Consider the following 24,057-nt stretch of genomic DNA (forward strand, 5'->3'; position numbering starts at 1 on the left):
TGATCCTCTGTGCTTAAGCTAGTTTTTCAGGTTAAGTGGGAATCCTGGGTTTTTTAGGACAGGCTCTGGTTCAAGATCAATTACTCCACAGATTATTCAAACTGTCCCTAAATATGCAGTCCTGGGAGTAGCAGCACTGAGAGCAGTATTTCTGATCTCCGTCAGTAGGAGTGCTAATATGGGGAGCCAGAGAGAGAAGAGCACAGGGCATCCTGCATCTGTTTATTATGGATAGGTTTTATGATTGAAATGGCAGAGAGCAGGGATTGGTCTCTTCACACAGTTTTTCCTACAATTCTATGTTGCAATCTGGAATGGCCGGTTAGAAAGCACATTTCGCCCTCTTATGAGGAAAACATTTTTCTGAACATGTTTTGATAGGGCCTATATATTATGTAAATTATAAAGGCCCTACCAGGTGGGCAATATCATGCTACAGCGCCTGGTGTGGGTGCAGGCTTTTGTTTTAGCAGGACACTATGTTCTACTAATCAAAGCCTTGGTTAAAAACTACATGATTCGTTTTTTGTTGCTTGGCATGAATAAGTCTTCCAATGGCCCTTGCAAGGTAAGATAACCCAGCCCTGGACCCTGGGCTGTGCACAGACATTTCATAACATACAAACTGCCTCTGTAGCTATTTTTTTTCCAATATTTTAGCATAGGCCTATATATTTCTGCAACAACGCAGTCATCACAAATTGTAAGCAAGCTAGTTAGAGTGCCTCCTAAACACATGATTGACACCTGAAAAGAGGGTGGGCTATCAGCTAATCACTGATGTTGATTGATGTCATTCTGAAAGTTAGCTAGCTCAACATTTTTTCTGATTGTGATTTATCTTAAATGCTCTTACATTCTTAAATAATAACTTCATAGTATAATAGTAATAATCTTCTAACTCTTAATATTTTGCTGGCTAGTGGCTTGTGGGGAAAGCTTTATATACACTACCTTTCAAAAGTTTGGGGTCACTTAGAAATGTCCTTGTTTTTTAAAGAAAAGCACATTTTTTGTCAAGTAAATAACATCAAATTGATCAGAAATACAGTGTAGACATTGTTCATTTTGTAAATTAATATTGTAGCTGGAAATTGCAGATTTTTTTATGGAATATCTACATAGGCGTACAGAGGCCGATTATCAGCAACCATCACTCCTGTGTTCCTGTCATGCCCTGGTCTTTATATTTTGTCTTTTCTTTATTATTTTGGTCAGGCCAGGGTGTGACATGGGTTTATTTATGTGGTGTGTTTTGTCTTGGGGTTTTTCGTAGGTATTGGGATTGTGGTTTAGTGGGGTTCTCTAGCAAAGTCTATGGCTGTCTGGAGTGGTTCTCAATCAGAGGCAGGTGTTTATCGTTGTCTCTGATTGGGAACCATATTTAGGCAGCCATATTCTTTGAGTGTTTTGGGGGTGATTGTTCTGGTCTCTGTGTTTGTTGTCACGAGATAGGCTGTATAGGTTTTCATGTTACGTTTGTTGATTTTGTATTGTTTGTTTTTTCATCATCATCATCATCATTAAACATGTATCAAGAATACCACACTGCATTTTGGTCCGACTCTCCTTCACCCGAAGAAAACCGTAACAGAATCACCCACCACAACAGGACCAAGCGGCGTGGTGACAGGCAGCGGAAGCAGGAGCTACGAAGTCTGGAGTACACGACTTGGGAGGAAATAGACAGGTGGGCGGTCGACCCAGGGAGAGTGCCGGAGCCTGCCTGGGATTCGCTGGAGCAGTGCGAAGAGGGGTATAGGAGAATGGAGTTGGAGAGACAAGCGCGGCGGCGCGGACGGAGGCCTGAGAGTCAGCCCCAAAAATGTATTGGGGGGGACTCAGGGAGAGTGTGGCAGAGTCAGGAGTCAGACCTGAGCCAACTCCCCCTGTTTATCGTGAGGAGCCAAGGAGGAGACCAGAACCAGAGCTGGTGTTGGAGGTGAGCGAAGCAGAGACTGTGAAGGAGTTAATGTGGAAATTGGAGGAGAGAGTTATGAGGGAGTTGCTGTGTTGGTGCTTTAGGTACGGAATTCGCCCGACGGAGCGTGTAGGGGATTTGATGGCACCTGGGTCAGCGCTCCATACTCGTCCTGAGGTGCGTGTTTGTCGGCTGGTGAAGATTGTGCCAGCCTCACGCACTAGGCCTCCTGTGCACCTCCCTAGCCTTGCACGTCCTGTGACAGCCCTGCTCTCAAGATCTCCAGTACGCCTTCACGGTCCGGTCCATCCTGTGCCACCCACACACCAGCCCTCCGGTGGCAGCTCCCCGCACCAGGCTTCCTGTGCGTGTCCTGGCCCAGTACCACCAGTGCCAGCACCACGCATCAGGCCTCCAGTGCGCCTTGCCTGTCCAGCGCTGCCAGAGCCTTCCTCCTCTCCAGCGCTGCCGGAGTCTACCGCCTGTTTAGCGCTGCTAGAGCCTTCCTCCTCTACAGCGCTGCCGGAGTCTCCTGCTTGTTCAGCGCAGCCAGAGCTGCCAGTCTGCATGGATCAGCCAGAGCTACCAGAGCTGCCAGTCTGCATGGAGCAGCCAGAGCTGCCAGTCTGCATGGAGCAGCCAGAGCTGCCAGTCTGCATGGAGCAGCCAGAGCCGCCAGTCAGACAGAATCTTCCAGATCCGCCATTCAGCCAGGATCTGCCAGTCAGCCAGAATCTTCCAGATCCGCCATTTAGCCAGGATCCGATTTTGGGGGTGATTGTTCTGGTCTCTGTTTGTTGTCACCAGATAGGCTGTATAGGTTTTCACGTTACGTTTGTTGTTTTTGTATTGTTTGTTTTCTTATCATCATTAAACATGTATCAAGAATACCACGCTGCATTTTGGTCCGACTCTCCTTCACCCGAAGAAAACCGTAACAGTTCCAATGGCACGTTGTGTTAGCTAATCCAAGTTTATCATCTTAAAAGGCTAATTGATCATTACAAAACCCTTTTTCAATTATGTTAGCACAGCTGAAAACTGGTGTGCTAATTAAAGAAGCAATACACCTGGCATTCTTTAGACTAGTTGAGTATCTGGAGCATCAGCATTTGTAGGTTCGATTACAGGCTCAAAATGTCTAGAAACAAAGAACTTTCTTCTGAAACTTGTCAGTCTACTCTTGCTCTGAGAAATTAAGGCTATTCCATGCAAGAAATTGCCAAGACACTGAAGATCTCGTACAACGCTGTGCACTACTCCCTTCACAGGAACAGCGCAAACTCTCTCTAACCAGAATAGAAAGAGGAGTGGGAGGCCCCGGTGCACAACTGAGCAAGAAGACAAGTTGTGAGGTCAGTTGGATGTACTGCCAAATTCTCTAAAATGATGTTGGAGGTGGCATATGGTAGAGAAATGAACATTCAATTCTCTGGCAACAGCTCTGGTGGACATTCCTGCACTCAGCATGCCAATTGCAAGCTCCCTCAACTTGAGACATCTGTGGCGTTGTGTTGTGTTACAAAACTGCACATTTTAGGGTGGCCTTTTATGGTCCTCAGCACAAGGTGCACCTGCATAATGCTCATGTGGTTTAATCAGCTTGATATGCCACACCTGTCAGGTGAATGGATTATCTTGACAAAGGAGAAATGCTCACTAACAGGGATGTAAACAAATTAGTGCACAACATTTTTGAGAAATAAGCTTTTTGTGCTTATGGAAAAACATCTAACATGGGACCAACACTTTACAATTTGCATTTATATTCAGTACAATTTCAAGACCTCTGTAATGTATATGGTAGGTTAGGCTAGTCTAATTTTGGTATTTGTGGAGTGAGTATATTTGGACTTTTTTTACCCAGGTCAATACTATTTGCACTCACCTGGCTTTTGTGTTGTAATACAATTCTAATGAGGTCATACACTAGTAACTGTGGCTATGGATGTTCAAGTTATTTATGAACTAGGCCAGGGGTCTTCAACCTTTTCTTGCCCAGCGACCCCGGGGTCCCCATCATTCGTTAGAATTTTTGTGTATTATTAATGTGTTTTTTAAAAACTTTTTACCCCTTTTTCGTGATATCCAATTGGTAGGTACAGTCTTGTCCCATCACTGCAACTCCCGTACGGACTCGGTCAAGAGCCATGCATCCTCCGAAACACAACCCGGCCAAGCCACACTGCTTCTTGACACACTGCCCGCTTAAACCGGCAGCCAGCCACAGGAATGTCAGCTTGCATGCACCCGGCCACCACAATATTTTAAAATAAATAGGTTTAGTTGATTTTTTTTTATTTTTATGTTTTTCATTAATTTGACCTCCCCACATTATAATTGGAAGAGGACGTGTAAACTAACATAGCCAATTAGCTAGAAAGGTCACTCCAAACACATTTTATCTCAGAGCAGCTGTTTAGCTGGTTAAAAGAAGGTTAGTGTGATGGCAAAAATGTATGTCCAAGTCAAGAAAGCTTACCAGCAGCCAGCGACCAAGGCTATTTCCTCAATATTAGTTGTTGAGAAATAAAAAGTTAGAGGATATTATCCTATTTTCTACTGTGGGTATGTAATAAAAACGTCGTTATTCTGTTCTTGCTAACGATATTCAAAACAACATTGAAATATATCAAAAATATTTGTTCCACTTTCTTTAGTTTTTATATACATTTTTGCGGACCCCTTGCAATGCATCAGCGAACCTCCAAGAGGCCTCGGACCTCGGGTAGAATACTCCTGAACTAGGTTATCCGCGTTCAAAACTGCCCAAACTGACCTGAAAGGTGAGCAATGAAAGCCCCAAAATAAATAGTCCAAAACACCTCCCACGTCTACAACAAATGGAATCCCTTGGCGGACTCGATCAAGCATCGTCAGTCTTCCAGAAAGGAGCTAGTAGGCAGCGGTGACGTTATTCCTAGAGGGGCGGCGCGCTGAACAGGAGGTGTTTTCCTGCTTTAAAAGGGATGGAGCCAGCCCCTTCTGACAAGCCCTGTGTCACAGCCACCGGGAGTCTCTGGACATCTTAATTAGGCTAAAGCACAACGGAACGACAGCAACACTCATCTAACCATCAGACCAACCCCGAGTGTGTGTGAAAGTGCTGTGAAGATAAGCCCATCGCAATACCTTGCTCTCTTTTCCATTTCAGTTTCTATTGGAGTGCTGTCACATGGATGAAAGTGTTTGAATGAATCTCAAAATCAGCATTCGAGTTTACTTTCTTTATTGACAAATGATGCGTTTCTTTTTGTTTTGACTAATGCACACTTCTACAGTCTAAAATAGTTCGTTTTTTTCCGCGCTTCTCATATGGTACTTACTGCCTGTGATATTATTGCCAACCGTCACAACCACAAAAGTAGACCAATCGCTAGTTGAATGCAGGATACCAGCTGTTTGAGACTCAGCTCCAAATTCAACTTTGGTCCAGTCCTCCCAGCGGCTTTGGGAAAGGAAAGAGGATTGCACTTTCTCACCTCTCTCGCTACCGAGATGAAGTCTGCAGAAGAAGGTAACCGGCTTTACTGTGTAGCCTATATTGTCCGTTCATTTGACGTGGCAATGTTCAAAAGTTATTTTCTGACTGCAGTGCTTGCTTGTGTCATGTTGACTTTAACGATTCTCAAATCGTCCGTCGCTATAAATGAAATCATGCCTATTATTATCAAGTTATACACCACAATAGTTGCAACGGTTTGGGAAGGATTCTTCAGCTACCAATAGGTGTCGGTGTTTTCAATACAGAAGTCTCCTAGCCGCGCAATACCTGACACGGTGAGCGGCATCCATATGATAACCAGAGCCCGAAGTGAGCGAGTGACACTTTTATAGCAACGTGTAGGCGGCATTTGAGTGCAAGGAACGCTGTACTTAGTAGGATACAGTCATTTGTATTTTTTTTTCTCCTCCAGGTTTCACAATGCCCTTACTGTCAATAATCAGTCATTCACAGCCCACATGTTGATGCATTTATTTGACCATGTTGATTGCAACTATTTATGTATGTTTTCATGGTTGTGCTTTTCAACCTTGAGGAGTCTACATCATGCGTGCACACATACCTGGACCATCCAACTCACTGACCATGCTCTATTTGCCTTGCCACTTAATTCATGAAGTAACCTAGGTTACAGAAGTATTCCAGTGCTGATGTCATGGACTTTTTTGTGGTTTGGGGATTTAATTTGCCTTTGAGGTTTTGAGACGTGGACTGGTGGGGGGGGGGCTGTTATTATTCATTTCAGTCCCTCGTCAGACTCATAATGAATAGCAGACACATGTGCGTCTGTGTGTGTGTGTGTGTGTGTGTCTGTCTGTCTGTCTGTCTGTCTGTGTTCGCGAGCACGCTTTGTGTGTGTGTGTTTCTGTGTGTAGCTTGCTTGGCTGGGGTATAAGCAGAACCACTCTTCTTCACCAGTCTGCTGACAACTGCAGTGTTGCAGACACACAGTCAGACCTCTTTCTCTGTGACCCAGTATAGTGGCCTGTACCATCATGCACACACGCACGCAACCCCTGTCTCTGCGGTGACTTAGCCACTCAAAAAAAAGGTGCCCGTGATAACTGACTGCAATCCACTAAAGCCCCTGATTTTCTGAGCCTACAGATGACCTTCTGTGACCACCTAGCTCTTCCTGAGGTTCACTCTGTCTGGGCCAAGCAGAGCCACACCATCTGTGTGAGACATGCAGATTGACTTGGTTCCATGTTTTGGGGGAAAAAATGATTTATGGATGGTAATAACAAAATCAGAGTTAAAACATTTTGGAATATGGTGACGAGAGAGAATCGCATCCCATGTTCGTCACTTTAAACTGCAAACGTGTATGCACTATCCATATTTAATATCACCATGACTTTGCAGATGTGATTACTCACTGTCATAAATGATTCCTGAAAGCGAGTCACCGAAACAAAGCGTCAGTCAGATTGTTTTTCTTGGATTTGAGATATCGTTATTCCATAAGGCTCTCACCCCCAATTTGCTATCTGTCACTGTTAGTTCAGCATTCAGCAGATGCAACCCAGAAATGCAAAGCTCAAGCTCTGCAGAGATAACACAATTGAGTGAAAGTCCCGACGTGTGTGGGTGGATGTAGCTCATGTGTTAGAAACAGAGAGTGTGCTGAAGCATAGTGTGCGCCACACACACGCACATGCGCACACACACACACACACACACACGGAAGAGGGAAAATCAAATTGCTGTCAGCCTGTAGTCAGTTGGTGTGTATCACCCCTCCTCTAAGTCACATTAGGTGGAGTGAGAAAGAGATTTGCATCCTCAGCACTACTGAAGTGTCTGTCAGGAACGAGCACCAGAACAGAACAGCATCTCTAAAGAGGAAAGGAGAAGACAAAACAGACAGAGACAGACAATCGTTAGAGCTGATGTGTTGGAGGCTGTTCTCATCACCCTTAAGCTGAGGCAAAGATGAGCTCCCTTCGTGAAGAACCAGAGTTTGACTTCAACTTTTTGTTTGAGTACAGCCAAGGGGGAGAGTGTGGCCACAGGCCTGACAGAGGTGGGTGGTGACGGATCTCTGGATGGGGGGGTTGGTGTGTCTTCCTGAACTTGTGGTTGCTCAAACTGTTTGGGGGATTTATTTTGCTCTGTTTGTATGTTTTTACATTATGCAGTTGAGCCTGGTGTGATTATTTTCATCTTATTTACGTGCTTTGTTCATGTTTTTGGTGTGTAATTAACAATAAGGATAGGACAATACACGTTTTGTATTTTGCTTAGCAGAATCATTTACATAGTGGCATTTAGGCTTGTCATTTATTATGATTTCAGATATGAGAAAATTGAATAATGTAGTTGTGTTTGCTTCCCTTTTAATTGCATGCTTTGTTATTGCCCTTCCTTTGCTTTCTCCGCCCTAATGTGCTCTAATGTTAGTTTGTGCGCATATAACCTTTCGTACTACTGTTAATTGCTTCATTGAGCAAAACAAAAACAAAAAGAACTTTATGACCTGCTAGATACAATTAGAATTTGACCTGCCACTGTTTCTGGAAATAGTCTGTCATGAACTAATTTTAGACAGTCTACCCACGTATTCTGTGGTGCATGACAGGTTCATCATTTCATGTGATGTGCTGTTTGCATAGAGCTGCGGTTAACGAATATAGCACACAAGCTGGAAGGGGATTGCCCTACTTGAGTACACTGCACAACATGTGGTTGGTTTTCATCTGAGATAGTAAAATGGCCCTTATCAGACATAAAGCATTATATTGTAACAATTGTGTACCTTTTTCAAGTAAATGTTAGGGGCTTAAAGATCTTTCTTATGTAAAATCGTAACAGAAGGGGAGGTTTGCTCACTAAGTGCTGCTGCTGTTGCCCTGTTTCTGTGTTTGTGTGTGTGTGTATGGCAGATAATGTGTGTATGTACTGTATGTATTTGTGTTTACGTGTGCAGTATACATGTCTGTGTGAATGTGTGTCCAACCATTTGTGCCTGAGCGTGTATTCTGTATGTGTGCGATGCCTCAGCAGCTGTAAACCCTCCGACTTAATCACAAGCTCAGAGCAAAGCAGAGTGCTGTTAGCGTTCAACATGGGCGAGCCCTAATTCACTCAGTGAGTAAAGCGATCAATCAAATAAGGTATCCGTCACTGCTTTGCTGGAGGAGGTCCTGTAGTCTAGAGAGCACACTGTGGATCTCTGCACAGCTCCAGATGGACTGTTAACAATCTGCTGATATCTCACACATTTCATTGGACGTTGATCAGCTCAATAGACATAGGGTTTAAAGGATCATTTGGGATTTTTGGCAATGCAGCCCATTATCTACTCCCCCAAAGTCAGATGGACTCGTGGATACCATTTGTGTGTCTCTGTGTCCAGTATGAAAGAAGTTAGAGGTAGTTTTGAGAGCTAATGCTAACTGGCATTAGCACAATGACTGGAAGTCTATGGGTATCTGCTAGCCTGCTATGTTTTAGGACCTGTAATATAGCTTTTATAAAGGCTTTATGAATACATAGGTGACCTAATGTAAATTGTTACCAAAACTCCATGAGAAATACTGTTGATGTCTTGGATTTAGAAGTGAGAAAAAGTGCATTTTACAAAGCATCAACTTTGTAAAAAAAAAAATGTTTATATGGTGGCCAATATTTACAATGCCCTCCTGTGTTTGTATTTTCCAGATGCATATAGCTACACTCCAAATGTCAGCCTGTCCCTGCCACTGGGCATGGGAAACCCCTGTCTGGCCACCCAGTACCACACGATGCAGTCCAGCCCCATTATCTCTGTGTCCTCCTGCCACCAGACAGGCTACGGTCTCCACGATCACAACAACCACAACCCAGCCCAGGGCTACTACATGTCCCACGGCCTGAGGCCTAACGGGGCCCCGGCCCTGGAGAGTCCTCGCATTGAGATCACAGCCTACCACCAGTACCCTGAGGAGGAGGTGGAGGAGAGCAGCACCATGGACCACATCGTCCACCACAAGCGGGGGGTCAACTCCATTGTGACCCTGACGCTGCCAAATGCCGATGGCTACCGCGACCCCAGTTGCCTCAGCCCGGCCAGCAGCGTGTCATCACGTAGCTGCAATTCGGATGCGTCGTCCTACGAGTCCGGCTTTTACAACTATGACAACTCACCCCAGAACTCGCCATGGCAGTCTCCTTGCGTCTCTCCGAAAGGCTCGTCCTCTCTCCTCTCCTGCCCACACGCTCCTCTCGGCCCCCCATCGACCTCCCCCCGCCACTCACCTTCCACCTCCCCCCAGATCGGGGCCCAAGCCGAAGAGGGCTGGGCGGGGCAAGGGCCCTGTGGAAGCTCCAGGCCCAACTCTCCGGCTTGCAGTGGAGGAGGTGGCGGCGTTGGCGTGGGGAAGAGGAAATACAGCTTCAACAGCACCACCTACAGACAGCCAACCTACTCGCCCAACCAGTCGTCCACACCTTCCCCGCGCGGCTCGCCCAGGGTCAGCGTCACAGACGACAGCTGGCTGGCCAACACCAACCAGTACACCAACTCTGCCATCGTGGCGGCCATCAACGCCCTCACCACCGACGGAGTGGTCGACATGGGCGAGGGAATCCCCGTCAAGGCCCGCAAAACCAACCTAGACCACAGCCCCACGATGAGCCTGAAGACGGAGCCGGGAGGAGAGGAGATGGGCCCTGGGAGCGAGCTCCTCCAGGAGGACTACATCTCCCGCCTGCCTTTCAAGAAGGAGAACTACTGTGGGGGCTTCCTAGACGTGCCCCAGCAACCCTACTCCTGGTCCAAGCCAAAGCCCTACCTCAGGTAGGTGGAAATTAAATACTGCTGGACTGGGAAGTCTTGGGTCAATTAATTGTACTGTATAATCATTTATTATCAGCAGTTTAAAACAAACAAATGTTGACGTTGGCAGGGAATTCACTTAGAACATAAGGCAGCATAGTTAAGTGTTATTAGGCCTTGAAAAAGACAATGAAGCTCATGGAGGTGTTGACTTATTTCAAAAGATTTATGGACTAACATCCAACGCAACTACTCCTTTATTTTCCCACACAGAAAACAGTTCCTCCACTTGCACCGCTATTTTGCCATCCCAGGTCTTGTCTTTTTCCAAAATTACACTTGTTTATATATGGCAAGTGCCAAATAGTTTTTGTCTTCAAAGACCGTGGCGAAAGGCAGTAGTCGCTGTACCGCTTCCAAGAGGGCTTCCCTTTGAAGATACAAAACATTTCATAAATCATATTTCGCAGGGAGGAGTAGTGTAGCACATGTGCCCTGTTACCATGGAAACCCCCACACAAACAATACACACAGATAGACATAAACACACAGACTCCCTTCTTAACAAGGCAACCTTTTCAGTTCACGGCGACCCTTTCTCAGTTTTCTCTTTCCTGCCTTGGCACACTTTCCTGTTGGAAATCAAATGTTTGATTAAGATAATGCAGAGACAGGAAGTGATGGTGACAAGCCTGCTCAAGGAAACAGTTGGTGGGGTAATCACACAACCGGCTTCCCCGTGCTAGACATGTGCCTCCCCTCCTCTTTGGCCACTAAACATGATGTAATGTTCAGCCAGCCCAGATAAAGCCTGAGAGGGGGGAAATCAGTTAGTTTTGGGTCAACAAACACACTGAAAGTTCCAAGAGGATGCCAGAGATTGCTTTTCATGGCCAGCCTTTGTCAGGGGTTTTGTGGTTCACAGGCATCCGGCGCAGTGAAATATTGTCTCGCAAATGTTTGTTTTGGTTCAATATCTCTGCAGTCTTCACATGGGAAGATAGGCTAATTCCCTCGCGACATCTGAACAATGATATTATGAGTGGCCAGGTGTGACACTTTCTGAGATACCAATGGTCTTTCGGGTGTGTCAGACAGTTGTCTGGTTACTTGGTTAGTTGTTTATTTAAAAATAAAGGTCTATGTGGGATTCAATGATTTTTGATGAACTCTGAAGTTTACATACACTTAGGTTGGAGTATTTAAAACTAGTTTTTTCAACCACTCCACAAATTTCTTGTTAATAACAAACAATACTTTTGGCAAGTCGGTTAGGACATCTTTCCAGTGGGTCAGAAGTTTACATACATTAAGTTGACTGTGCCTTTAAACAGCTTGGAAAATTCCAGAAAATGATGTCATGACTTTAGATGCTTCTGATAGGCAAATGTTCATCATTTGAGTCAATTGGAGGTGTACCTGTGGATGTATTTCAAGGCCTACCTTCAAACTCAGTGCCTCATTGCTTGACATCATGGGAAAATCTGAAGAAATCAGCCAAGACCTCAGATAAAAAAAATTGTAGACCTCCACAAGACTGGTTCATCCTTGGGAGCAATTGCCAAATGCGTGAAGGTACCACGTTAATTTGTAAAAACAATAGTACGCAAGTATAAACACCATAGGACCACGCAGCCGTCATAACGCTCAGGAAGGAGACTCGTTCTGTCTCCTAGAGATGAATGTACTTTGGTGCGAAAAGTGCAAATCAATCCCAGAACAACAGCAAAGAACTTTGTGAAGATGCTGGAGGAACCAGGTACAAAAGTATCTATATCCACAGTAAAACAAGTCCTATATCGACATAACCTGAAATTCCGCTCAGCAAGGAAGAAGCCACTGCTCCAAAACCGCCATAAAAAAGCCAGACGGTTTGCAACTGCACATGGGGACAAAGATCGTACTTTTTGGAGAAATGCCCTCTGGTCTGATGAAACAAAACTAGAACTGTTTGGCCATAATGACCAAAGTTATGTTTGGAGGAAAAAGGTGGAGGCTTGCAAGCTGAACAACACCATCTCAACCGTGAAGCACGGGGGTGGCAGTATCATGTTGTGGGGTTGCTTAGCTGCAGTAGTGACTAGTGCACTTCACAAAAAAGATGGCCTCATGAGGAAGGAAAATTATGTGGATATATTAACATCTCAAGACATCAGTCAAGAAGTTAAAGCTTGCTCGCAAATGGGTCTTCCAAATGGACAATGTCCCCAAGCATCCTTCAAAAGTTGTGGCAAAATGGCTTAAGGACAACAAAGTCCAGGTATTGGAGTGGCCATCACAAAGCCCTGACCTCAATCCTATAGAAAATTTGTGGGCAGAACTGAAAAGTGTGTGCGAGTAAGGAGGCTTAGAAACCTGACTCAGTTACACCAGCTCTGTCAGGAGGAAGCTTGTGGAAGGCTACCCGAAACCCAAGTTAAACAATTTAAAGGCAATGCTATCAAATACTAATTGAGTGTATGTAAACTTCTGACACACTGGGAATGTGATGAACAAAATAAAAGCTGAAATAAAGAATTATCTCTGCTATTATTCTGGCATTTCACATTCTTAAAATAAAGTGGTGATCCTAACTGACCTAAGACAAGGAATTTTTACTCTGATTAAATGTCAAGAATTGTGAAAAACGGAGTTTAAATGTATTTGGCTAAGGTGTATGTAAACTTCCGACTTCCACTGTAGCTCTACTTGTATTATTGATTCCACCAATGCACTACGTTAAGCCTATAGGCATGTTGTATAATTGTGCTGGCTATGCCCCCTCCACACACTTAGGAAAAAAATTGTTATCTAAAACCTAAAAGGGGTCTTTGGCTGTCCCCATAGGGGAGCCCTTTATTGGTTCCAGGTAGAACTCTTTCCAGAGAGGGTTCTACATGGAACCCAAAATGGTTCTACCTGGAACCAAAAACGGTTTTACCTGGAACCAAAAAGGGTTCTCCAATGGGGATAGCTGAAGAACCCTTTTGGAACTCTTTTTTCTAAGAGTCCACTTGTCGACACCTGTTACAGCAAGATTTTTTTTAAACACAGCAGACTATCCAGACCACATGCTTCTTTCATTTAGTTTAATTTAGTTTTCATCAAAAGAGCCATTATTGCCCAGGGTTTAGGAACTACATACGTCAGGCTATGACTTCAATTGATTAGATCAGAGCCAATGATGAAATGGAAAGGATCAGGACGTTATTAAACAAAGGAAACAGAGATCTGGATTAAAGTGAAACGGATCCGTCTTTGTGGGTGCGTGTTTGTAGGTCGCCTGGTGGTCCTGTCCGTTTATTGTATCCAACTCCTTTCTGGTTTTGTTCATTGTCGTGCCAAGCATTTACGTCCATGTATTGCATGATGGCTATAGAAGAGTTATGCAGTTGGGACCAAGCTATTCTGTAGATTCTTATTTTTATGATTATATATTATATTATATCTATATGTTCCACAAAGTACCAAGCACGGTCTCTCTTCATCATAGCTCCCTGCCTGCCCTGGATTGGCAGCTGCCGTCTTGCTCTGGCCCGTACAGTCTGCAGATCGAGATGCAGCCCAAGTCCCACCACCGTGCCCACTACGAGACAGAGGGCAGCCGCGGGGCAGTCAAAGCTCCGTCTGGAGGTCATCCGGTTGTACAGGTACCTATCTCAATAACGTGTGTGTGTGTGTGTTCTCTATTATGAATGTCCCTTGAAGCCAGGAGTACTGCAGTAAGAGGTCACTGTGGCTAGCAGTTGCACATATTGACACAATTAGCATGGAGCAGGACCATCACCTCTCAGTATTGTGCTTGGCAAGGCTTCTAGAGCTCACGTCACTCTCACCACAGCGGCCCAACACAGAGCTCCTTTCTCTCTAAGGCCGTCACACTGTTTGGACATGTTGGTTTACTCAAGGTGGGGACCCTGTTAGGCTACTAAGACAGTAGTGTGTGTATGGGGGGAAGGGGGGGGGGGGGGTGGGGGGGGGGGGTTGTGTGTGTGTCATTATATATTCACTGTGTATAAATATAACAGCACATAGCTTATATATAAATGCAAAGCAAATACAAGTATAGCATAGCACATTGCCTCTTAGAAGGGCTGAGCAAACCCTCTTCTCTTCTCTCCGACTTGATGGTTCCTGCTTCTCTCCAAAACACTCAGCATGTATTGTTAGCACTGCAGCCCGTTTTTTTGTTCTTCAAATAGATCTTTTCAGCACAACGTAACCTGCTGAGTTTCACTTCTGACAACAGCTGTCGCGCCCAACAAGGTGTTATAGACATAGCCACTCAAGCTTCAGTTTCTCGCGCAAAATGAAAGTAATTACACCCATTCATTAAAACCCTTTGTGTACAACGACATAAAAAAGTGCACCGTTGACATTTTACTCCCCTGCCATCCCATGTTGCACTGAGAGACTTTGACCAACGTTCAGTGTTATAGCAGGTGAAACTGAACTTGATTTAGTTTGTGACTCAGGCTGTATGTCAGTCTTTAAGGGGGTCTATGGAGGGAATCAGGATTAGGGAATTAGCATCCTGTGTGTGTACGTGTGGGACAATTTTCCCAGGTAGGTGATGGTAATGACGAGGACAGTTACTCTCTCACTTCACAGATACTTGAGTGAAGTGAATTGAGAAGAAACTCCACCTTACAAGCCTGCATAAACCCTGATGAACTCCATTGAGAGCCTCAAGCATCGAGGCCCTTTCTTTTTCTTTTCGAGGCACGTTTTTGATTCCTCAGAGCCTATTTCCTCGCCTCCTTCTCAGCTGTATTGGAGAAGGTCCAAGATCCCTCCCCTCAGATGTTCTACTCCAATGCCTTTTTGTGAAGCAGGGAAGGAGAGAGGATGTGAGGAATCGAGGAAAGATTAATTGAAAGAGCCAATATCACTTGTGTCAATTTTTATTCCGTATAGAGTACTGAATAAGGTATTAGCAACTGTGTGCCAGTCTATGGTGGTAATATTGCGATGGTTCCGATAAACAGAATGACAGCTGCTCTAGTGACGCGCATATTCTCACCCACTCACATTGTTCACATGTTTTACTTTTATGGAACAATGATTCAACACCTCAAATATTATATTTGGAGTGAATTAGAATCTCTGGGAAAATAAGAATCAAGCTTCTGACTGGAAGTTTGTTGGCAGAGAACGATTAATGCTGAAGGTCAGGTAAATACTTGATACACACGCAAACACACACAGCGTTTGCAAAATGAAGACAGGATTTCATCATATCTCTCCCCTATGTGTAGGATGTGGAGGCAAATATCTCTTTCTCCTCCTCTTCTTTCTTTCTCTCTCTCTCTCTCTCTCTCTCTCTCTCTCTCTCTCTCTCTCTCTCTCTCGCTTTCTCTCTCTCTCTCTCTCTCTCTCTCTCTCTCTCTCTCTCTCTCGCTCTCTCTTTCTTCACTCATCCTGTGCAGTCCCCAGGGAGGCTGGATAGGGGTGATAGGGCATGTTGTAGTCCCTGGGGTGCCCTGCTGTTATGAGCAATGAGTGGCAGGCGATCGGTGGGTGGTGCAATCATGGAAAATGGGTGAGTGTTTAGTGATGTGCGAGGACAGGGAGAGAGGGAGATGGAGGGAGAGAGAGATGTTATGAGGGCAGACAGAGAGAGGGAGATGGAGGGAGAGAGAGAGATGTTATGAGGGCAGACAGAGAGAGTGAGGCGGTGGAAGGGTGTAGGGAGGGCAGAGGGAGGGAGCGGCGCAGAGGAAAGAGGGAGAGAGGGAGGGCACAGGGAGTCACCACGCAGGCAGGCAGCTGGGTCTCGGCTGTGTTACCCCCAGAGAGACTCTGCTTCCTGCTGATTAGGGCCCGGGTGGCCCTGAGGTTCGGTGGAGGGAGAGGAGGAGGGGTAGGCTGAGGTGAGACTAGTCCCAGAGCCCGTCCGATGCCTCCTCCCCCACCACCATCCTGGCCCAGGGGGCCTCCGCTTCACTGCCGATGTTGCTCCTCATGAGCCGCTCATTCCTCAAACCTCTCTCCCACACCGACATTCCCAATTCTGGCTAAACCTGCACAAACTCCAGCACTGGGGTTTTGGCTCAGAGCTGGACAGGCACAACACCTATGAGTGATTGTGACATATTCCATCGCTGTGCACAACAGTTTAAAAAATAACATGGTGAAAAACACGATGAGACACTGTGTCTCTAACCTATCAGTCAATGAAGCGTTGCAACACACGCTATGACCCCAAGAACACTGACTGACAAACACCTGACTGAAAAACAATGTTACTCAAAACAATGTTTGCTATCTTTACACTGCCACTGTTTCTGTCTTCATGACCACTCAATTTTCTAGCACGGAAGTCCTCCTGTAGCTCCTACATAATGAACAGAGGTGTTTTTCTTATCCCGGCTGCCAAACACACAGGCTCCCCTTTGTTTAATAAGCTTCCCTTTCTAACGGTGACATCATGCTCAGCTCCTAGCTCCGTCTCCTCCACCATTACCGCTCTCCACCGGCCCCTCTTGCAAGATGAAGACGTAAATCTGGGGAGGCCCCGAGCTGCAGCCTGTTGCCACAGCCCCACACTGATGGAAACCTCCAGATTATGCGGTACACTGTCTGCACTCTGCTGTCCGTAACCCCTCACCCCCACCAGTTTCCTTTCTGGCTCCTCGATCCAACATTCCATCATTTGTTTGCAGACCTACAGTGCAGGCCTCTCAGCCCCTCTCAGCCCCTTCTCGTGATGATGTACCACGTCCTGACCCCCGCGGCCACTTTTCCACTTTACTTACTGGCTGCAGACCACAGCGCCCATTAACGGGATGGAGGGTCCTCTGCTCTACCCCAACTACCCTCCCCGGTCTCCCCCTGATGATTCACCAGGCTCCCCCTCCTCTCACCACAGTTATGTCCAACGTCTACAACACGGTTTACAAAGGCATGCTCAGGAAAAATCCTCTACCTCCCTTTACACCCCGAAGGCCACCACGTCATGATGGATGAGTTTTTCCAAAGATACCAATATTATGATGGAATTGAATGATTGCCAAAGTGGAATTACATGGAATTATATTTGCATTGAGGGGTAGCAACCTGGGATGTGAACCTCTCGGGAAATTTCATTCAGGTTTACATTGAGACAGGAAACCATAGGAAACACATAGGAACACTCACAGGGCTCGCAGTGTTAGACAACACCTGTAGAGTATTAGTCCCATCCCACAGTGTACGACATATGGATAGAGTATATACTGTAATTATAATAACTGGGCCTGCAGGGCCTGCCTTACTACGACAGGCTCTCTCGTTAACTCTCCGTTTGGAAAATGAAGGCATGGTAGACAGAATGTGTCTCTCATCCGCATGAATGTGTGCTTGGCGTAACCATCTGGTAGAACTGTGTGTTACAGTACAGTACAGCAACCTTTGTCTTTTTCCTTTAGGATGACATGAAGGGCCTTAGCGTATAGATGTGCTGCTGGTAGAACATGTGACGTTTCCCCTTGACATCTATGCTGGCTGTGTAACGTCTTCAGCAACAGCTACAGTAAATGTACGTTCGCTGTAAAGGCGGTCATTTATTGTGTTTTAAATCCGGTGCCACTTCTTGTTGAAAACATGAAAGACGCCTTTGGTTCTTCCGTGCAGACTCCTGGGTTGTGTTCATCGACGAACACCGTAGTGAAACGTTTCGCAAACAGAAAGGAACATTAGCATTTCTTATTGTAAAAGTTCTGATTGTACCTCCCTGTTTCATTTCATTTCGAGAGCATTTTTGTATTTTCATTTTGTCCCTACTGAACACGACCGTGTACTGCTCTACAAGGGGCAGTCGTGGCTGTCCCGAGGAACAGTTAGGGTTCCCATGAAACTGTGTTTCTGTCTCCGAGGGGCTTCCCTTACTCACAGCCTTGGTATATTGGGCAACCACTAATTACCATTGAACAGCAACTGGAAAGAATTGGACTAAATGCCTGCATTTTCACTGGTTTGAGGTGAGGACCAGAAGCCGCCAGATTTATGAGGCAAAACACTGGTTACCAGCCTTTATATCAGGGTTAGACTGAAATCATTTACACATCACTCTGCCCAAATGTAATACCCTGTACCTTGGCTAAAACGTAATGCCTACACATTTTGGTAACAAGTTGTTATTTTATTTGGAACTTGGACTTTGCTGGTCTAGGCCAGGACTTGAAACGTTGCCCTTGATTACATAACGTTGGGGGCATACACTTCAATAAAAACGTTGGGGAATATAGCCGCTTTGTCGCTTGTATAAAGAAGTGCCATTTGGAACTTTGGGAAACCCGATACATTAAAAAGTCACATGTTGATATACGAATACTGTATGACTGTGAGGCACTGGAGAAAGATGATGATAAAGACGGTATGGAGGGAAAGAGAGCTTGGGATGAGTGTTTGAATTGGGTACGGCGAAGTCTCGCCGTGTGACTGTCAGCACTTGAGAGAGGGAGCGTGATAATGGGGAAAACCTAAGCTGCTCCCTCCTCTCCCTTCTCCCCAGCTTCCTGTCTTCTCTCCCCGCCGCTGCATGCGTCACGTGGACTACGAGTCATGACATTTCTCCAGGCGGTGATGAAATCTCTGGGAGCTAGAAAGAGTTGGATGGGAAAGAGAGCGTTCCAGTGCAGGCCCATATTCACACTCACCCCACAGCCCAGACTGTGCTGCTATTCACCAGCAAGTCACTTTCTTAAACAAACACGTGCAAATCTTTTCTCAGTCATATTTCAACCGGGCCTGCCTCTGGAGCTTGAGCATAGCACTGACAAGTGTGAAGTCGAGTTTTTATATAAACAGTACGTAAACCAAGGTGATAAAGCACCAGCTACAAAAAAAAGAGAATAAAAAACATAAAGTTCGTTAAGCTATCACTGACAGGGACACATGATTCTCATTAAAGAGAACATAGCGAACGTGGTTTGAAAGCCCATAGGAAAAACCTCTTCGGAGCACCACCATCTCAGGGCTGAATTTTAGCAGCCGTGGTGATGGATCTGTAATGGTTCATGTGAAATGAATGGTGGAAAAGGACGGGGTGAGCTCTGGTTTCGGAGCTCAACACCCTCGCAGTTACACATCGTCAAAACCCAGACATCCCAGCTGCGTACAATTACACAATTAATGCTTCAGCTGACATCTACAAACGGTTTTATTTGAGATTCGGTCCATCCTGCATGGCACGTGTTGGAAGAGGAGATGCTGTCTAACTTGCCAGTAGATGGTGGTTAGAGGTGTAATGTAATATGGCACATGCAGTGGCAGAAGCTGGTGTAGTGTGACTGCAGCAAATTACGCTTTGATTCAAATTCGGTTTGAGATGATCTCAAAGATAAATATAGTAGCCCAGCTTGACTACATTCACAGCTCAGCTAAACTCATCTGGTCAAGATTAGGCTGTGTGTCTAGACTCATAGATGGCTGGAGACACAAATATGAAGTAGGAGACACAGGTGTGCAAAGCCTCTCTCGTTGAACCACGCTTAAACTTCACCACGGTTCCTCAACTTTGTCTTTTCTTATTGCCCTTGTGAGGATTTAAAATGAAGAAGTACATTTTGCGCTCAGCTTGTGGTTGGTGTGTGTGGACTAGGGAAGGTCACAGGAGCAGAGAGGGAAAGAGGTAGATAGGGGATAGGGGAGAGGAGGGTTGAGGGAGCACATATGGTAAATGAATTGAGGGAGAACGCCCAGGGGGGACCCTACCGCGTTCCTTTCGCTGTCGGGAAGCATCACTGAGGGTTGCTTGAACTCATTAATCACTTCCCTACCCCACCGTAGGACCCCACCGGCCATCGTGCGCTACCGCAGCATTGCAGAGTGAAGGGAGAAAGTGAAGGGAGAAAGAATACCCCCCCAACACACATACACACTTCACCTCTTGTGGTTTATCCATACACAGACACGTGAGGGCTGAGTCTAAGGTAATGGTTGGAGGTCACCAAGAAATTCAATAACATAGTCTACCGAGGAGCAAAGCACAAAAGGGACGGAGGACACAGGCTTCGCAGAGTGGCAGCCTGCCTTTTCTTAAATCATAAAGAAATTATGCCATTTTTAACAGACCGTTTTGCCTTTTCAAACTGGTACCTCGTGCCCGGTTCCATCGGTTCCGTCGTAGCATGATGGTACAACCTTTTCCTTCCTTCTCGGTCGACTTGTCTATGTGTAAGTAACTGGTAGCATGTGGCGGCTAAGCGTAATTACCACTGGTGACACTGTAAGTCAAATATAAAAAGGCGAGCCGAGAGAGGCGTCTGCTGGTGAGGTCACCGCATGGATGAAGTGCTCTCTGGAGACACATAGACTTCAAGAAGCTCCTGACCCCAGCGTAACTCACTGATGACTAGCATGTGTGGCTAGCACACAGGTCAGGACAGATGCTGGAGACACTGTGGAGCTGTGAAGAAGAAAAAAGGGGAAAGTGAAGGAGAAAAGGAGGCTATAGCCTGCTTAACTAGTTCCCTTGATGTCTGAATCAGGGGATGATATCAAGTCGAGAAGTAGAAAACCTGATCATTTTGTAATGATTGCTGCTGTTTTGTCCATTATTTAGACCCTTGGATAGCATATGTCTAGTACTGTACTGTACTGTGTTGAGAATCACCAACAGAGAGCTACTGCATGGGCAGGCGTGAGCATAACTCGATATGTCGCACCAGCCAATTATGCCTTCAGTTTGTAGATCCCCCTCACCTCACTTGTTTTCACAGTCACCTGGCAAGTTTATCATCAGTTTGAGCAAAATGAACTCAGTCTTTCTTCACTGCCTCCATAGATGCGTGCTGATTGTGTCTTCGGTTGGTAATTCCCCTTTGTGTTTGGCAGAGTGGGTTGTTACTGAGTGTCAACATGGCCAACAATTCAGACAAAATACTGATTACAAGATTCCAATGACGTATTTCTCTACCTTCACTTACTTCCCAATCCCTGACCCCCCTGCAAAGGCAATTATAAATCCATTAATCAGATGATGTCATAAGGTTACATGTGGTCTGTGTTTTGTTCTATGACTCAATTCGTTAAATAAACACTGGGTCGCTTATTCCATTTGACTCGCTGTTTTCACTCGGACACAGCCGCGCTGAACTTCCATAAGACTGAACTTTAAGACGGGATTTTGAAACGATACTCTTGTACTGGGGAGATAATTGAGCAATTTGTGGGATTTTTTTCAGATGGACGTTGTTTGGTTAGGACCTGTCGAGTGTAAGTGATTTCTTGTGACGGTCTCTGATGTGGTCAAGGACCTAGCTGTGTGAAGCCATGGAGGTCTGGCCATCCATTACCCAGTGCGAGGTTTGCCTGTCGACTGTTCAGAACGGATCCCCAATTTTTGGAGGGTCTCTAGGTTTGGAGATTTTTCCAAGTCTACATTAAATGCACATATGCACGCACGCACGCACACACACACACACACACACACACACACACACACACACACACACACACACACACTTGAACAAACATTGCCTGGGAGCTGGGAGGTCTAAAGATTTGGTTGTACCGGAAGTGGTCCATTGGGTTAGCAAATGGGCCTGGGTCAGGATTCTTCTCCCAAATATTTGGTAACATTCACCACATTGAGGAATGTGCACAGTTGCCATTTTCTCCCGAGGTTGAAGTATTTTCCCCCTCTCCGAATGGGTTTCAACCATCCCCCATGCTTCTTTCTGCAGACAGTGTTGTTGTAGATGGGCTCTCCAACCCTGTTCCTGGAGAGATACCATCCTGTAGGTTTTCGCTCCAACCCCAGTTGTAAACTAACTCGATTTAGCTCATCAACCAGCTAATCATTAGAACCAGGTGCACTAGAATAGGGTTGGAGCGAAAAACCAACAGGATGGTATCTCCAGGAACAGGGTTGCAGAGCACTGTTCCAGATGCTTGTCCTGGTTGTTTTATGGTTGTTCTAGGTGTTTTTTGTTGTTCTAGATGGTTGCCCTGGTTGTTTTAGATGACTCTAGTTTTTCTAAGGTTGACTAAATGTTCAATGAACTGACAGGCATCGCCTTCTCACCTAGCTATTGTTTGGCTGTTGGGGCTATTGGAGATCACACTCAGCAATAATAGTCTACTGAGTTTACTGAGTAGTACTAAGTAGTAGCCGTCTTAGCTCGATTTACATCCCTGTTTTTTGCTGTACTTGCTTTTATTGGGGAATCTGTAGCAGCTTAAGGTGGTCCGTGAGAGGAAGAGGGGAAGTGTATAACTGTTTGAAGTGGTGGTTCCGATACCGGGGCCTCTTTCATCTCTGTGTGACACCTTCTCTGGTTCCGCTCCTGAGCTTCATAGGCTTTAATGAAAATCATAATGCAGGTTCATAAATGCCCAGAGGCCAAGGGATTGTATGCTGTCAGCATGCTAGGCACAAGTATGTGAATGTTTTTAAAGGGAGTGAGCGACTTGCAATTAAGCTATCCTTGCTTCACTGTGACCTGGTGTTTTCTTTGTGTGAAAGTCAAGCTATCCGTGTAAATGTGGATAGAGATTTTCTTCTGTATTTTGCAACCAAATAGTAAGTAGCCTGAGCTCATAGGAGCCGGAGCCTATCCCCTGCTTCTGTAGTGTGAGGCAGCTTAATGTACAAGTACGCCCCCTGGACAGGACGCTGTCCTTAGTCAATCTCCTGTGTGCCAAGTGGAGACGCATTGGGTCCGATTTTTACAGTCTTTGGTATGACTCTGCCAGGGATCAAACTTCCATATTCCAACCTCAGGGTGCTCTATAACCACAAGGCAACTGAGTTTATAATTTATTAGGACCAAACGCAGAAGAATGTAATCAACAATGTAGAATGTGGTGGTTCATTTCTTTACTATCAAATGAGGAGAGACAAATTGTCACACAAGTCAGAGTTGTACTTAAACTAAATCTTTAATCACTTATTGATAAGGGAGCAGGTCAATACAACACACACATATAAAGTGAATCGATTGAGTGCTCTACGATAATGATGGCTGGTCGACGATTCACGCTCAGATGATTCGTTGAGAGCCCCGAGACTAAGAAATATGTACAAATCGATAAAGAGTCATGACATTTTGTTTCAATTGAGTGTGTGTCCCTTTTGACCAGAATTTATATTTTCTCATAGACATTGGTATTTTGATATTGTGTGTACAAGACATTTATTGAATACATGTGGAGCGACTAATCATCTAGGATTTATTGTTCTTGAGATTTTGCTGATCACATTAAAAAGCAATTCTATAAAGGATTGCATTTAAAATACTTAATATGTATTGTGCATCAGCAGAAATATTCAACATAGATTGCCAAAATACTGTTTATGATTACCCCTTATAAATTCAACTCCTTTTCTGACATGCAAATTTATGTTTACTAACTTCAGTCCATTGCCAAGGGGATAAAATCCTCATAAACATTGTGCATCATGCTCTTAGGCTGACTTTTAAATTATCATCTTGGTTTTCTATTTGGTCTCCAAAATGGTCACTTTCCATTGAGTCACTGTCGACTGCTAGCCTCTCCTTGGGCACTTTTTTTATGGCGGCTGTGAGGTTTTAATGAACAGTGAAGTGATGGGAAGCCAACCTCTCCATCAGCACTTGTGTCTGGCTGCCCAGAAGATCTCTACCCCAGACAGACTACCTCCAAAATATCAAAACCCTCTTTAACCTTCCCCTAAAGGGATGTACATTAACAAACCGCTCCCAAATTTGAAAAACAGAAGACTCCAAGAATCTGGAAACGGGTCTCCAACCTGACCGAAAAACAAATCCGACCAAAGGGCCTATTTTCTGAAACCTCCCCCCAAACAAACTTCACTAAAAGCAATCATTAAAGGGCTTCTTAACTATCGGTACCTGATGTGGTGTTCAATCTCTGTTTCCCCAAATGACGGGTTGTTTATGAGGTGCTTTAAAACCCGGCGTTGGG

The 24,057-nt window shown here is 45.2% G+C and overlaps 1 protein-coding gene across 2 annotated transcripts in view; it reads left to right on the forward strand.

Annotated features, from left to right (window-relative positions):
* The first annotated feature begins 4,901 nt into the window (after positions 1-4,901).
* The window catches only part of LOC110518416 (nuclear factor of activated T-cells, cytoplasmic 1), a 79,099-nt gene continuing 59,943 nt past the window's right edge, over positions 4,902-24,057 (forward strand). The window contains exons 1-3 of one of the 2 annotated variants that reach the window (XM_021596024.2): positions 4,902-5,438; positions 9,090-10,206; positions 13,658-13,814. In XM_021596024.2, coding sequence (XP_021451699.2) covers positions 5,306-5,438; positions 9,090-10,206; positions 13,658-13,814 — 1,407 coding nt within the window. In that variant the 5' untranslated portion in view covers positions 4,902-5,305. Of the gene's footprint in view, positions 5,439-7,156; positions 7,453-9,089; positions 10,207-13,657; positions 13,815-24,057 lie in introns of those variants that run through there. The other variant, XM_021596031.2, reaches the window with a different exon arrangement.

This window comes from Oncorhynchus mykiss, chromosome 3, assembly GCF_013265735.2.
Source record: "Oncorhynchus mykiss isolate Arlee chromosome 3, USDA_OmykA_1.1, whole genome shotgun sequence".
Lineage (NCBI taxonomy): Eukaryota > Metazoa > Chordata > Actinopteri > Salmoniformes > Salmonidae > Oncorhynchus > Oncorhynchus mykiss.